Genomic DNA, 16,604 nt, shown 5'->3' with positions numbered 1-16,604 from the left:
TCAGTATACTTCACTAAAACGGATAACCTTAAACCAAAGGTAGAGTTCTATATTGAAGCTTAGCCTCATCATGTTTCCACTGTTATTATTTCCAATGTTTTGGCAGGAATCTTATTAATTTTTTAATTAATAATGTGATATTGCCTAAGACATAGCTAGTTATATATTGAGAACAGTGGAAGCCACTGGTTAGACAGGTGCTAGGTGTAAGTGACATGCAATAACACCGGCTATATGTCTGTGTTCCAGATTTCATTATGTCACACTGCCCAGGGCAGATCTACATGATTAATGAATTTGAGGTTCTAGACAGGCGTTAACCATGACTAACGGAAAGCCTGAAGGCTTCTCTGCTGCCACCGGAGTAATGTTCTCCTATATGGAAATTATCAATGAATTTTACACACCGCCATGAATACATAATGGTTTATCCATATGGCATGCTTAATAGCAGGTCTTTGGTCTCCAAATCTGTCTCAATATGGCCCAGAATGTGTCTCATCAGTAGAGTCATTCAAGAAAGCTTGGGATGTGTATAAAGCTTTCCTAAAGAAATCCGAATTTTTGAAGGGTACATTGCATGGGTCAATTGTTATTTTCTTTTATGCCACCAAAATCTATGCATCAATATGTATCTCTGTTTTATTATATCGAGACAGTGCAAGACACTGTTTATTAGTAGATACACACTACTTTTTTTCTATTTTTATTCTAATATATTTGTCTCTCAGTAACTACTATAGCAGCCATCTTCAAACATACTTTTAATATAAGGTTTTGGTAGCCGTATAAACTGCTTTGTGTGCCCACTATGTAGGAGGTGAGAGTAGGTTCTCACCCTATTGAGAGTGTGCCTTGACGTGGCGGGTGAGCTTAATTATGCTTTGGCCAATTCATATAACCAAAACCTCTCATTTATATTATGTTTATATATTTGTTGCCAACTTTATTAGGGTAAGAAGCGCAGACAGTTTTTGTTTTTTGTATACTTTTAATATACTTCTGTACCTTTAAAAGGAAACCCCCAAAAAAGGTTTGTATATTCAGAAATTGGCAATTATGTAAAAAAAAATATTTTTCTATTAAATTAATAATACATACATAAATAGAACTGCTTAGCAAATGTACTTTGGAGCATCTTCTTGCCGTGGGGTTATATGATGTTGAAGTCAATGTCCTTTGAAATAATCTATTGCATTATTGCTCTTGTAAAAAAGGGTATTATGAGAAACATAAAAATATATAAATATATATTTGCTCATATCTGTTTGTAGCATGAATATGCAAATTAAATCCGGTACAAATAAAATAATATGTTCTATATAGTTCCATACCACTATATTTATTATCATTATATGATAAATAATATAAAAAATGCAAATTGCCTGTTGCTTGTGGGGCCACATTTTTATTTTCGTGACAGATATTTGTTTATCTGAGATAAATTCCCTTTAAAATGCTGCTTCTGGAATATATGTGGCAAGTTGAGAACCTGATGGAGATGGCGGAGGGGATGCCTGTATGCTATGGGTTTATACAAACAAAGACATATAGACATGTACATATAGAAAAATAGAATTGGGACGATAGATAAAAACCATTCAGACACCTAGTCTGACCGTTTTCCATGATGTCAAGACTTAGATCTTAATCAGTCGTTGGTCTCATCTTAGATTCAGGATAGCTTTATGCCGATCTCATGCATTTTTAAATTTTCTCACTGTATTAGCCTCTACCAGTTCTGATGAGAGGCTGTTCCATTTATCTGCCACCTTCTCTTTAAATGTACAAAAACCTCAAAATATAAAAATCTGTATTTTCCAGAATAGTGGATGCTAATAGGAATCGAAGGCACATTTTCTAAATACATTAAATACAATGTTATTTAAAAAAATATATATTTTGCAATGGTTAAAATACAATTATTTTCTACAGTTCACTATTACCGTAAATTGCCCTCCGGTATTTCCCTGAGTAACATATTTTGTAATGTTTCTTGTTTAATATTCTGTCCTCTTTACCCTGTACTAATATAGCTGTATGTCACAGCTGCCAACCTTTAACCTAATTAAACAGAATTTCAAATGTCACAAATAGAATTGGTAGTTGACTTTTATAAGCGTGTCTGACTGATCACTGTGTTACAATCCAGCAAACCATGGTCCATTAAAATTATACAAAAGGCGAACGGGACCCAGCTGTTGTGAGCTTACAGTCTATGAGGAGGTTGAAGGGGAACGAGAGAGAAGGTGAGGGACTTCTTGGACAGGCTAGTGGTCTTGAGATGACTAGAGTAGGTTGAACAGATAATTGTTTTCCAGAAAACAAGTTGTGAGGTATTAAGACTATAGTTTGTAAGCCTTTCTGAACTTTTGGGGATACTGTGATAGAACGAGGCAGGAGATTCCACAGAACAGAAAGATCTTAAACTGTAAAACCCCAGGAAGGTCCAGTTGGTCCCTTCTTAACTTCATCTGCTCATGTGTCTGCCGTGTTACTTTAACTGCACATTTTGTGTATAGCTCTTTAGATTCACTTCTCTAGAATGGAAAGGTCAGCTTGACAACTCAACTAGTGGCTAGGGTGCGTGGTGGAAACGTCTGGGGCAGCACAGACAGGCCTGGATGGGCCATGTGGCCCACTAGGAAAATGCAGGGCCAACAGTACTCCATATGCTCCCGATATGCGTTCTGGGTGCTGCAGTTCACAGCCGCGCGTATTGCGTAATCAGACGCCAGCTGGCCTTAAAGTGCCAGGGCTCCCACATCACAGCCAGTCCAGCCCGGACAGCACAGATAGCTCATCCTGGAACCCTGAAGAAGAGTGTCATGTGTTGAATGAAGGATACCCAGAAAACGTCTGCGCTAATGGATGTAAAAGTAAGTTTGTATGATTTTAGTCAGTTTAAAAAAACTGTTACATAGGTTAAAAAAATCGCCCCCTTTCAACTAAATCATGATCTTAAACAGTATACATTTTGAAAAACTTGCTTTGGTGCCCAAGTATGCTGGATAACCCAGCATTGCAAAAGAGCCAGTTTATCTTTAACCTTTTGACAAATAAAATATGAAAGAATCTTAAGCATAGTTAGATGTAAGCTTGCGAGCCGGGCTCTCTCCACCAAATGTATCGGTTTGTCTTAGTCTGTCAATTCTTGTCTTGTCATACCCCTTGAATATATGTATTGTATTCAGCGCTGCGTAACCTGTTGGCGCTATATAAATTAAAGATAATAATAATAATAATAATAATAATAATAATTAGAAAACTAGTAGCCTTGAATAAAACTCGATCATAAAATGAAACGACACTTCTAAAAAATGTTGAATTAAAACCAATGCTTTTGTTTAAAGAACAAACATACAATGCAATATAAACTTTGCTCTAAATATTCTTTGAACTTTTAAGATTCAGATTTATATTGTTGTTTGCTCAGCGTAGAAAGGCAGCATAACTTAAAAGGGCATTTGCATGTCTCATTCAAAATCTCCATAATATTTCCCACTTTAGCATATGCAGCCTACAGATCAAAGCAAACTAAATTAAAAACCGCAGCAAAAGTACAATGGATAGGAGTGCTATGCAGATCAGCAAAAAGGATGTTTGTTCTCCCCCCATATTTAATAAGGTTTGGCAGGAACATAAAAAATATATTTGTATATGTCACTCGCTGTAGAAAATGTTAATTCATTTAGCATGGTTCACCATGTGTCTTGCTTTCTTTTTTAAAATAAATTTCACTCTGCTCATAGAGAAAGATATGACCAGAAAAGCTAGCTGGGTATTCCATGCAAACATCTTCATAGTTAATTTTCCCCAAACTATCTTGGACAGTTATGGTACAGAAAGTCCGTATGAGCCATAAGTTGAATCTCTATAAATATAATTATATATTATATTACATATATTTTATATAATATACAGATATACATACACTATATGACCAAAAGTATGTGGACACCTGGCCATACCTGCCTCCAGCTGCCTGCCTCTTTGGGATGCAGATGGACGAGTCTGATGAAGACAGTGGGTGGAGCTGATGCTGCCAATGGGAGGGGTCGTTGTCAAAAGTGGGCAGAGCTGGTGATTTGTGGGCAGGGCTTACCCCAAATTAAATTTGGAAGGGCCGATTTAGATGAGTTTCTCCTATGATAATAGCTGAAACTGACCTACATAATAGGTAGTTAAATCAGTCCAGCTTTTCTTTGAAGTATCTTTACTTAATACTAGGCTGGCTTGACCATTCCCAAATGGGATAATTGCTGGAAAGGGCCCTTTCTGATACATATTTTATAAGGTCGACTGATATTTCTTATCTCATAAAGCATAACTCAACAATAAGTTAATCTTATGATAAGAGAAACTTTGACTCCCGGAGTCCCGGACCTCCAGCTACGTGATGGTAAATATCATCCAATTAGTGTTTGTAAAACTAAGGAAGCTAGAAGGAACTGGAGGTGCGACCCTTCTAAAACGCTAACATAACAATGTTCCATACATATCTATGCAATATAGGATGACTTAAGGAAATATCTAGCCCCCTCCTCAGTGGTTCTACTCAGTGACAAAAATACCAAACCCTGACTTCAAATGATACAATGAATAATAACAATAATTGGAATATTGCTCTATGACATAAGGAATATTAGCCCAGATTTTAAAATATGTATCATAAAGGGCCCTTTTCAGCATTTGGGAATGGTCAAACTACCCCAGTATTAAGCAAAGATTAATCTTCAGCAAATCGACTGATTTAACTATGAGTTATGCAGGTCCGTTCCCAGCCATTATCATAGGGAAACTCATGTTGGCCTTCACAATACATAGTTCACGTGTTAACTTATGACAACATGGTGAATAAGCCTCATTTTCTCTAGAAGACCACAATGCTGCTATACATAACAAAAGAACTACCCTTTTTTCTCTTTCTTCTAACTATTAAAACATCATTCTTTAAAGTTGTCTGGTTCCTAAAGTCCTGCTGGCAGTAAAGTTAAGTAATCCTTGCAGTACAGCTGAACACAGTCCTCACAGCAATCTTGAGTCTGCAAGTTCCAGGTAAGTATGTCAACTAGGAAAGCTTGGAAACACAAATCACTGCCTAGCAATCAATACTTAATTAGCGTTGTTTGCAATGCATTGCTATAAGGAAGTGATAAGGGGTTGTTGCCTAAAATCATACCTTTTTGGGCACATTCGCCTTCTGGATAAATTGTATCTGTTTTCTAATGGTTAACCTGTTGGTCTATCACATTGAGGTTTATTCACTAAATGGAGATTATGTATGAGAGTTGTGTTTCAGCTCCTTGACTTCACTATACTTTATGAAGAGCTAACCCCAGTAAGCCTCTGTTGCAGAGAGAGCTTGACTGACCCTGGATAATGTATAGTTAAACCAGTGAGATTTCTTTGAAGTCCCCTTACTTATGGAATCTATGTACATTATTCAAATTGAATAGTGACGAGAGAGCATTAAAACCACAACCTTCCTGTCCCTTTTGTGAATAAACCCTATTGTGTGCATCATGATAATTATACATTGTTTCTACGTAGTGTTAACTCAGTAGCGGCTTTGTTAAAATATGTTTGAAGTGATCATCTCATAATAGCAGCTAATGGAACGGTTCTGCTGAATGGACCATTCCATTTGTTCCTATGGCGATAACACCACTTTTATAAGCTTTACACCAGAATCAATGTTGCCCAAGGATCTAATAGTTACAAGTTAGAGATGAACAATTTAGTAATTAGAGCTAATTCAACTATATTTATGTATAATAAAAAAAAATTAAAAAAGCAAAAATGTAATGATTGAACTAGTGCAAATGTATTAACTCTTACAAGCCTGACTCTTGCTATCTCTAAAGTTTTTTTCGTCTAGATGAATTAACTTGATCATGTGTTTTCCTACATCACAATATGACACAGTAAATGCATACATATGCTGATCTAACACAATATTTCAATTAACATATTTAAGGAAAGGTGGGGGCCATCTACAGTGAATATATTTAAAAAAAATGTAAAATGAGTCACTGTATTATAGCCATATCTTATAGAAAGTCCCACTGCTTTACACATACTTGTGAGGTTATCCCCTCGGCTCATTTTAAAAAGTCACGCTGTGCAATTTTTTCACACGCTTTTAAATATATTATGGGAGATTAAAAAAGGACTATTCCTTCAAGATATAGTAAAGTGAATTTTCAACAAAATCAATATAACCATATTTACAAATTAATCGAATGGCTGCACACACGATATTTAGAATATGTTTTCTGGCAAATGTTGGCAAATAGCGGCCTCATGAGATTCTTCTATACTCACTCATCTTTCTTAAGCAATCATTACAATAGGACATGCTGTTGGATGTTTGGTACAAGGCTCGGACTGGCCATCTGGCACACCAGGCTAATGCCCAGCAGGCCACTGGCTGACATTGCTTCATACCTGATCTGCCGCTGGAGCGGTGTACGGCCACCAACTGGATATGCCCAGCAGCAAGCACACTTTGTGAACATTGAAACTTATTGTGTGGCTGCGCATATCCAGCCGTCGGCCTTTAATTGTCAGAGCTGCCTCATCTTCCCAATCCGGCCCTGCTTGGTATCATGGTTGAACAGACCTCATTTTCTTTTAGACCAGTTCTCTAAAACCATCAAAATTTGGTGCAATCAGAAGGTCATTATCAGCAAGGACCATCCTAACCATTCATGAAGAGGACCTTCTACCATTATGTGATACTTGTATCAAATGAGGAAATGTTTTAAAAAATGATGTTAATGTTTTAGGCATTCACATGTTTGTCTGCTTGTCATCTAAACCTCAATATATTATCACTTATTATCATACTGCCTTGTTCTATAAACAATAGAATAGAATTACTCAGTAAGACCACCTGGCTCATGAAAGTCTAAGGGGGATTTAGAAAGAGGACTTCATTAGCATTGCATTAGGCTCAGTGTGGTGTTTGAGCAGGAAAAGTTATCCAAAATATCATGACCTCCTACAATGACAGCCTACAGGTCTGCAGAAAAAGGAAGTTTATTTATTAATTTTTTTAAATAAAAGAGTTAAACAGCACTTTTTTGTCATTCGTGAACTATAATACTATCTATAGCAGTGTATTTAATGGACAAAAAAAATATTTTCTATGGGGCGCCACCTTTTAACAGAAAAAATCTGGGTACATTTTAAGATCATACTAATAAAGTCAGTCAAAAATCTCAGAAAGAAAAACAAACAAAAATCTGATCTGGCTGCCCTAGAACCCTATACTTATTTATTAACCCCAATCTCAAGAATAAACATTTTTTATATTGCAGTAAAAAAAATCTGTCTGCTGTCTTGTTGCACGCTTATCACCAACAACTGCGAGCCTTAAGATATTTTAAGATTTGATAAAAAGCAGTGCTCTCCTTATTAGGTTTATCGATCAGGATATTGGCTTACTTGCTGGACGTTATGAACCGGTATATAAAAGCACCAGAGGTAGCTCCCACCGTGAAGTATTCCATTTACCCAAAATTTTACTAATTTTAATTTCAAACTCTAACCCTAAAGCCATGCCACGTAGCAGGTTTATGGATACTTCTGCATCAGCAAAAGGTGCATTAATCTTACGGACTGAGTCACAGACTAATTCATGATTCATCACTGTCTGCTGAGGCTGGGAGAACATGCACATCCCTAGAACATGCACCGCAGGATAACTCATGCAGGTTTTCAGGCACTGACCTAGTGTGGGGGGGGGGATACCAGAGATCTTAGGTTTTCTGCAAAAACTGGCACTGTCATGTAAAGTGTACATGGTAGACCAGTCCTAAAATCTCGACCCTGTGTGATGTCTCTTCTATAAGCAAATAAACAAGAGTTGGGTGACCCTAGCATAGAGGTGGTAGATAGCCCCTGTAACTTGGAGATGGTTATGGGGAAAAATAGATATGTATATCTACATATAATATATATACACACACACACACGCATACATATGTAACAAGATTATCCCTTACTTTTACTTCCTTGTTGCATTTTTGAAGTCTACAATAAAAATGATCCATTTAATTCCCATACTCTCCAACAGAAAGTTAGTGACATTAAGGAGATCAAATATTAAAATAACTTAAGGCCCACCTGTCTTGATGTAAATGACTAACAAAATGCAGTAGTTTTTGGGAAGTTTATTTCAGAGGAGAAATGTTAGAACCAGGTCATAGTCTAAAACGAGAGGGTTAGATGTAATGTAAGGAGGTTTTTCTTAACCACGAACGTGGTAGATAAATGCAACAGCCTTACATCAGAAGTGGCAGAGGCTAATACAGGAAGAGAACGTAAATATGCATAGGGTTGGCATTTAGTTATCCTGAATCAAAAACAAGACCAAAGGCTGATTAAGGTCTGAGGCTCTATGCCAGGCAGACTAGATGGACCCAATGGTCTCCAACATTACCTTTCTATGTAAGAATAAACTAACAACTCCTTTGGCTGCCAGATCAAGCATCTAGAAGTTGACATTTGTGAACACTTTTTATATTTTTAGAAAGTGTTCATTTTTTGTTAGGAGACAAAAAAAAAACAAAAACCCAAACCTATAGAACTTGTATACTAAATGAAACAGTTTCCAAATTGATAGCTGCCATTGAATATAGAGAGTATATTAGTTTTATAAAGCTACATTCTCCATTGTAAATGACTTATTGTTCTAAATAAAAAAGTGATATTTAGGCTGAATACACAGATCTGCTGGTAAACACATGCATTTTTAGGTGTATAAGCACAAGGAAATGGTCCTCAAAAAGATAAAGTCTTGCTATCTGCTTTAAAGATTACACATTTAATTTGTTGGATATCTTTAACCTATGGAAATAAGAATCCCCAAGAAAAAATATAAAAAAGGGAATATAACACAGATGGGATAAGATAGAGACAGGGGTGAAAATGTGGTTAAGATTTTGGGTGGCTCATTTCACTCATGGAGTAATATTTAACTCTTTAAACAGCATGGGTTATAACCTATTCCAGCTCAGAGAGAAAAAACAAACAATAGATATGATAAGGGAGAAATCCAGGGCAGAATGCATCACTAAATAATATGGTACTTAAAAGCTTTGTTTTCATTGTGCAATATAACCCTTAAAGACTGCTGTATTGACCTTTAAAATGCCAGTAAAGTGGTTAATGTCTTATGTAGAAAATGTATATAAATACTAGGTTTTTTTTTTCCTTCAACCCCACATGGCAAAAGGTAATTCTAAGATATTTTTATTTTTTGCCAGCAGGCCACTACAATATTAAAAAGCTGTAGGTAGTATGTATGCATTCTTCATGTCAGTATCTACAGTGTGTTAGCAATGGAATATTTTTTTATGTTTTGTTCCATGTCTGTATATTTCAACACTACTGACTCAGCAGGGCAGTGCTTGCTGGCAAACCTATAATTTAAGCATTGAAAAAAAGAAAGAAAAAAAAAACACACTTAAATAACAGTGATCACTTGTGCAGTAGAAGCAAAAAAATAGAAGAAAGAAAAATACATTGTAACAAAAAGTATCAAATTTGGCCAAACAATGTTTGGAAAATATTAAAGGCAGAGTTGATTTAATAGATTTTTTTGTCACAAGGCAGGAAAGAGTAAAGAGAAAAGACCATGTAAGCAAATAAAGAAATCCAATTTATTGGCCTCTGTGGTTAAACAATCATGGAGTAAAGCCATGAAAATACAAATTTCAATTTGAAATTTTATTTAGCATGTTGCTAAATGCTCAATATAGACATCAACACAACAGCCAACATACTCAGAAATTGTTGTTGCTTTTTTTTGTGGGTTTTTTTGATACTCTGGTGATACCATGTGTTATAAAGCCAAATCAGACAGTGGCTATGGTGCAATGCTGGTTCCTGGAATGTTGACATGATCCTTAATAATGAGTCTTAAGGTGCAGTTTGGCAAAAGAAAAAAAAAGGAAAGGTCCATGTTCTTACTGTTTCTCCTCTACCATGGAGAGCTCCTTGAGGACTCTCAGTTTGCCACCAGCGTCCACTCTTCGTTTCTCTCTTATAAGGTCCTCCAGACTGTGAAACCTCAGAGTGTGGATGTTGTTCTCCTCTAGATGGAGCTTCAGGAAGTATTGCAGGTTCCCAGTGTGGACTTCTCCACCAGCTTTAAATTCCCTATTGCCAAACCTGCACCAGGCTGCAAAGCTCTCAGAGTTAGTCCAGCAAATCTCATCAGTTCTCAAGCCAAGATGTCCACATGCGTTCTGGAGGACCAGCTCAGCATTGAGTGGCCTGTACCGGTACCAGTTACTCACCACCCTGCCCATGCACCCTCCCCCAACCTCAAATACGTCGTCTTTGCGGATTTCCCCTCGGTGTAAGTGGATGATCTGTCCCTGTCCAACATAAACTGCCCAGTGTGGGGATGATGGGGGTGGAGGGTGGTCCGTTGCTGGGCAAATGAAGAGCAGCTCCAGGAGGTCTCCTGGTTTGCAGAAGGCTAGCAAGCCCTGGACGGGGTAAACACTGAGGTCCTGGCTGCCTCTGAGCTTGGAGAAGATGCATTCCTGGCAGCTATAGGCGGAGAACTCGATTTCGTTGAGTAGTAGATGCCCCTCTCCTTCGCTGGGGCTGGAGTCCCTCACTGTGTAGCGCTCTGACTGCCCTCTATCGTCCAGATCCTCATCTTCATCCGAGAAGAAGTAAGCCACCCCGACCCGCAGCTCTTCCTTCTCAATCCCGGAGGGGTCCCCTGTCGGCAGCTCGCTGTAATTCAGGTGGGTGATGCGATCCAGTTGATTTCCCATCAATGACAGGGACAGGGGGATGTCAGCTGGGACGCCAGTTCTGCAGAGAACACAGAGGGGAGAAGCATGTGAGACATTCCTCCTGCAGGCTACAAAGCCCACCCAGGGACTGCTACCCATCCTAGGGCTCGGATAGCTGATCATTGAAGAGCCGAGGCAGTAGGGATGACTAGATATGGGAGAGTCGGGAGAGTCGGGATAGTAGGGATGGCTGGCCATAGAAGAGTCGGGGCAGTTGGGGTGGGTAGGACACAGAAGAGTCGGAGCAGTTGGGGTGGGTAGGACACAGAAGAGTCGGGGCAGATGGGGTGGGTAAGCCACAGAAGAGTCGGGGCAGATGGGGTGGGTAGGACACAGAAGAGTCGGAGCAGTTGGGGTGGGTAGGACACAGAAGAGTCGGGGCAGATGGGGTGGGTAAGTCACAGAAGAGTCGGGGCAGATGGGGTGGGTAAGTCACAGAAGAGTCGGGGCAGATGGGGTGGGTAAGTCACCCACGCAGTTTGGAGTACACAGAGCGGAGCATCCCCCGTAGGGTGTAATCAGCCACAACAGGCTAAACAAAGAGCTGAGTGCTTTAGTTTAAACCCATTCTTTGCCAGAAAGCTGTCACGCACTGTGGAGCTCGGAAAATAACCACACGATGGATACAAACAAAAGAAAAGTTGGTTTAACCCTTTGAGGGTTAGCGGTATTTAAGTCATGGGTGTATAACTGCAAAAATATGTATCTTAAAAGCACCTTTCTGTTGGTTCCATTAACTCACTCAACACCAGAAAGCTGTCACACACACACACACAGAGCTAAGGATAAGAAGCTTACTATCTTAACTCTTTGGCTGCCAGAGGGAAACTACTCAAGGAGAAAATATAGGAGACAGTAGATGTGTAGCCTAATGTAACCCATTAATTAAGAGCAGGATAGGAAAGTAACAAAACAAATACACGTATCTGGATATTAACCCATTCGCTGCCATCTGATATACGAATAAATATCTTACCATGCTAACTAATTCGACAAGCAGATATGCCTTTATTGAGAAGAAAGGGATAGGATAGGTAGCCTTCTTGGTGCATCTGTTAAAAACCCCTGATCCATCTCCTTTACCAGAAAGAGACTTTGCTTGCTTTACTATGTAACCAACATTTTTCCAACCAGCCTCTCAGACCTGCTATCTATAATCTCTTAACAGGGAGAACATATTTCCCTGGCTGAGGGTGATTGGATTCACATGCACCAAGATCTACTCATATGGAGCAAAATCCATTTTAATACAACTTTTTCTGTCCCTAAAGCCACCGAGAAGCATTGCTGGGTATTGGGTTAATGTGTTAACACAGTGCTGCTTACACTAAACCAAGATTGCTCAATGCATAAACCTGAGGCTATATGGATGGGTAGGATTTCCATAGCTCCATAATACATATATATACATATATATATATATATATATATATCAAGCTGTACATAGTCATTGTACTCAATGGGTTAATGGATCTACGTCCATGCACTCAATGGGTTAATAAATCTATGTCCATGCACTCAATGGGTTAATAAATCTATGTCCATGCACTCATAGCTTTTGCATACAGATGGGGTGATGGGTTTTCAGGTCTAAATTCACCATAGTGTCAGGACTCTGTATATACTTCATTTAACTGATAATCTGCTTGTATCTCACCCAAAATCAAACATTACATTCCAAGAAACATTTAACTCCTTAGCACCTGTTTATATAATCTTTAGATTCTAGATATGGAAACACAGAATGATCAATCATGCCCTATGCCTTCCAGCAGAATACCAATGCATGTTTAGAGAACACATCAGATCCCAGCGCACTGTAATAAGCTGAGCCCTGGTGCTATTGTGACTCTGCTCATTTTAAATTATTACCCCATTGCAGATCATTAGCCACATTCTGAGATCGATTCGTAAAGTAAATGCCTTTTGTAGCAGTCTTCTAAGCTCCAAGATGCTGTTGTGGCTTTTCAGGATTGAAACTTGAGGACAGAAATATAACCATGAAATAATCTTACCTGTGTGTATTATCCCTGCAGCTGTAGAAAAAAAATCCTAAATGCCCCTTGTGGTGGCCATGGGGGGGCTGGTGGTGCAGCGGAGGTGTGGGGATAGCCCTGGCCACTGCACTGCCTTTTGATTGCCCCACTTCCTCTCCTACATATAAGCTTCACCTGCGACAAGGAGCAGCTACTGAAGCTTACAGCCCTTGTGAGTCCAACTACAATAAGATGGGACTTTACGGTCTACGCCCATCTGAGCACTCATTGGCTGTCATCTAGAAAGGGGCGGGCCCGTAAAAAAACGCACACTACAGTCCTGATACCGCTTTGTCAGTCGCCGCCCAAAAGGGGCGCGGTTATTTTTCGATCACCTCCACCTTGCTTTGATGCATGGTTTGTCACGGGTAAGGCACGTACGGTTTAGTGACTGGCCCGTTTATCTGAGGCAGGCGTCTGCTCTGCACCTCGGAGGTCATTGGCTGCTTCTTTTTGTTCTCTTACAGCGTGGGCGATGGGGACACGGGACTTTTTATTATTATTATAGCTTTCCTTAAAGGGACACTCCAGCCATTGTATGCACTTTAAGGCACTTTACCTGCATGGTCCCTTTAAATTGTGTTGTTCCTTTTGCATGGAGGTTTTTTAAAAATCACCCCCCCCTCCTCATATGTATTTGCCTTTTCCTTACCTTCCCAGGTAGATGCCCTGCAAGAGGAGTCAAACAGGTCGCTGTGATATACGGGCAGGTGTCTATTCCGACCCATGCTAATTTAAACAAGAGGACTTTCATTGATTGGTTGCTTCAAGAAAGAGTGCAGAGCTGGGGTCTGGTGTCTATTCCGTCCTTAGTAGACACGCGCATCAAGCGCTCCCATTGATTTCCAGCCTCAGATTGGCTGCTTCAATCAGCCAATCAGTGGAAGGCTCACCTGACGATGGAGAGCCGTTACTTTTCATTCTTCTTTAGAGAGACTTTCAGGGGCATTAGACTGTCCTGCACATTTTTCATAGTTGTTTCATTGTTTTGCTATAATCAGATTAGGTGACAACCATATACGCAGTTTTAATTTTACTTAAGGAAATCTATATATTTTTTTATTCAGGAAAGTTGATAGATAGCAAGTTTAAGGCCAAAGAAAAGCAACAAATTCCTCTTATTATTTCCCCATACATTCTAAACAGAATAGTAAAAGTATTAGAAACAAAGTAATTTTAAAAACTCCCACCCACCTTACTAAATTTTATGTACACATAATAGATTTGTGCTCGATAAACAAAATTGTTTTTTTTTCCTCGTTTAATTTTGGACGGGAATTTTTTTTTTTTGACTGTTCGGTTCAGATTCTGAGGCTTTTTTTTTATTCGGAAATAACATTCTGAGGGTCCCTAACACCGCCTGGGAATCACCTTTTACCTACAGCAGCACCATCTCAAGGCGTTTTTTTTTTTTCCTGCTGGACCACCTTGTAAATGCTGATCCAGAATGAAAAAAGTAAGCCAAAAACCCCATAAGTAGTTGGACCCATCAATCACACTTATTATTATCAATGATTATTTGGCTACTCCTATCAGCCATTTATATGTGTCCCCCTACACACAGCCACTTCCCAGTCTACCTCATCACCACGGGTTGTTATGTCACCAAAATGACCTGTAATGGTGGCAGAACGTGGCAAACGAGTGGTTGAATCTTTTTAGTTGATTTTGCCAATTATTTTCATTCATTTTGTTGAGGACCCTCCTTGTTATCGAACACTTGTCCGAAACCATCACATTTTCCTACATGGACAAGTCTAGTACATACACACAGATTGCACACCCAGCCCATGAAGACCATGTTGCACAATATAGTACAGGATAGGCACATATAGCAAGGGGTTAATTCTTTGATCATGCTATAGATTCGAATTCACAGGTTATTTTGTTGCTGGACATATATATACTCTTCACTTTTTGCCTACCACCTCTACTGCTAGTCTGCAGTATATGAGTTACAAACGCACTACAGCAAATCATCTACTTTATCAAGTTTACCCAAGAAGGTAATATTATTGCTTGTGAATGTTTTGCAGTATAAAAGTAATTACAAAAATCCAAAAAATTTCCGTATTAAAAAATACATAGTGGCCCATCGTAAATAGTACTCAATTATATAATAACTCATTTTTTTTTTCTTTTCTTATATAATAACTAATGTCCGCAGGAGGTCAGTCATTATTTATAGCACTGTAATATTTCATTAGCGTGGGTGGTGGTTTTGTGGGTCACAAGTATACCCGCAAAACTGGTTATGAGTGCGGATTTGTGCTTCACGCAGGCTCAAGTTTCCAGGAACTCCTATGCAAATTTGCTTTGTATTGCGAAATCCGAACAAGGACATATAATAGCAAGATTTAAAGGAGAACGCCCTACACAGTCTAACCTGTATCACTTAAAACTTTCACATCTACACTGAGTAATTTATGTTTCAAAACATGTATAGTTTTCACATAATACAGTTGTTCGAGCTGTCTTTGTCTGGTAGACTGGGCTTAGATAACAAACAGCAAGTCCTTATCATACAGCCTACTGGTATACAATAGAATGGCTCAGTCTTAACCACCCAGAGGGTGGTTTCCAGTTCTCTATTTAGTTTTGAGTTCCTTGGTTGCCACATATAGCTGTACGTCATGCTTTACACATGCCAATTTTTTCTATTTGGTTTTGCTAAACTCTAGAAATGATGACCTAGCATTAAACGAATATTTTTGGCTGAACCAATTTATAAATTAATTCCAAACCTTTTGTATTTGGAGGTATGACACAAAGCTACATTTCTATGTTTGCAAACTTTAAAAATAAATAAATAAATAAATAAAAGCCACACTTTACATTGATTCAGTGTATCAAGTTACATAGACTTAGTTGAGTAGAGAAATTACAGATAGCATATACTACTCTTACCCCTAACAAAATGCAACCCATGATAGGTGAGGAGGAATTGTCTACACTTCCTCCTTTTACAACTCCAAAGACAAGTCTAAGATGATACCTTATAGAAAGTGTGATATGTTACTGAGAGCCAGCTATCGAGACCCAGTTTCAATGACCGCGTATGGAGTTAATGACTACTTTCCTAGCGGATAACATGATCCATTATTTCTGCTCCTGCTTGTCTGTCTCTTTGTATGTTTTCTTCGACCAGACGAATTGTCTACTCTACCAGAATGCGTGTTTTGTAATGTTCTATATTTGACTTCTCTTCCGTGGATGTTCAAGATACATTAAGTTCTACATCTTTGCTCCCATCATCTACTCTCTATTTCTTGAAATGATGACCAAATTACCCTTTCCCAAGATTGCTGATATCTACCATGGGACAGAAATCCTTTTCCCAAATGAAATCATCCAAGGAAGATCAATGCTATAGATTTATTGAATCCATTGGTCAGTCTTAATGGATCTCTTTTTTAAGCCATTGTATCTACTGTGTCTTAAAAGTCCTTCATACAACATTACTGAAGAAACCTGCATCACTAGTGTGGAATTTACATTATTCTAGTACCTTCTATCTTAGGTTAGTTTGCCACATACATGAGCTCCAAACATCCTTGTTCTCCCACAAACAGCAGACATTTTTGGAGCCCATGAACTGACGATGGTCCTAGCATTGTTCAAGCATTTAGTGCAATAGGGTCTTGTATGGTCCAGGTTGTGTTCTGTCAAGCTGGGTGATTAGGACTGAGCCATTCTATTTTCAGTATGTTAAGGAGTCAGGGTGTTTGGGAGATTGAGTTAAGGT

At 38.7% G+C, this 16,604-nt stretch overlaps 1 protein-coding gene across 1 annotated transcript; it reads right to left on the bottom strand.

Moving 5' to 3' along the window:
• Positions 1 to 9,649: 9,649 nt before the first annotated feature.
• LRATD1 (LRAT domain containing 1) lies at positions 9,650 to 12,963 on the bottom strand. The gene is made up of 2 exons (XM_053460590.1): positions 12,839 to 12,963; positions 9,650 to 10,842 (listed from the first exon to the last, which is right to left on the bottom strand). Exon 2 carries the CDS (start codon positions 10,800 to 10,802, stop codon positions 9,978 to 9,980), a length of 825 nt encoding a protein of 274 aa, XP_053316565.1. The 5' UTR covers positions 10,803 to 10,842; positions 12,839 to 12,963; the 3' UTR covers positions 9,650 to 9,977.
• Between the last annotated feature and the right edge of the window lie 3,641 nt (positions 12,964 to 16,604).

The sequence above is a fragment of the Spea bombifrons genome, chromosome 3, assembly GCF_027358695.1.
Source record: "Spea bombifrons isolate aSpeBom1 chromosome 3, aSpeBom1.2.pri, whole genome shotgun sequence".
NCBI lineage: Eukaryota > Metazoa > Chordata > Amphibia > Anura > Pelobatidae > Spea > Spea bombifrons.
Note: the sequence above shows the minus strand (reverse complement) of the source record. Positions and strands in the feature narration are given on the sequence as shown.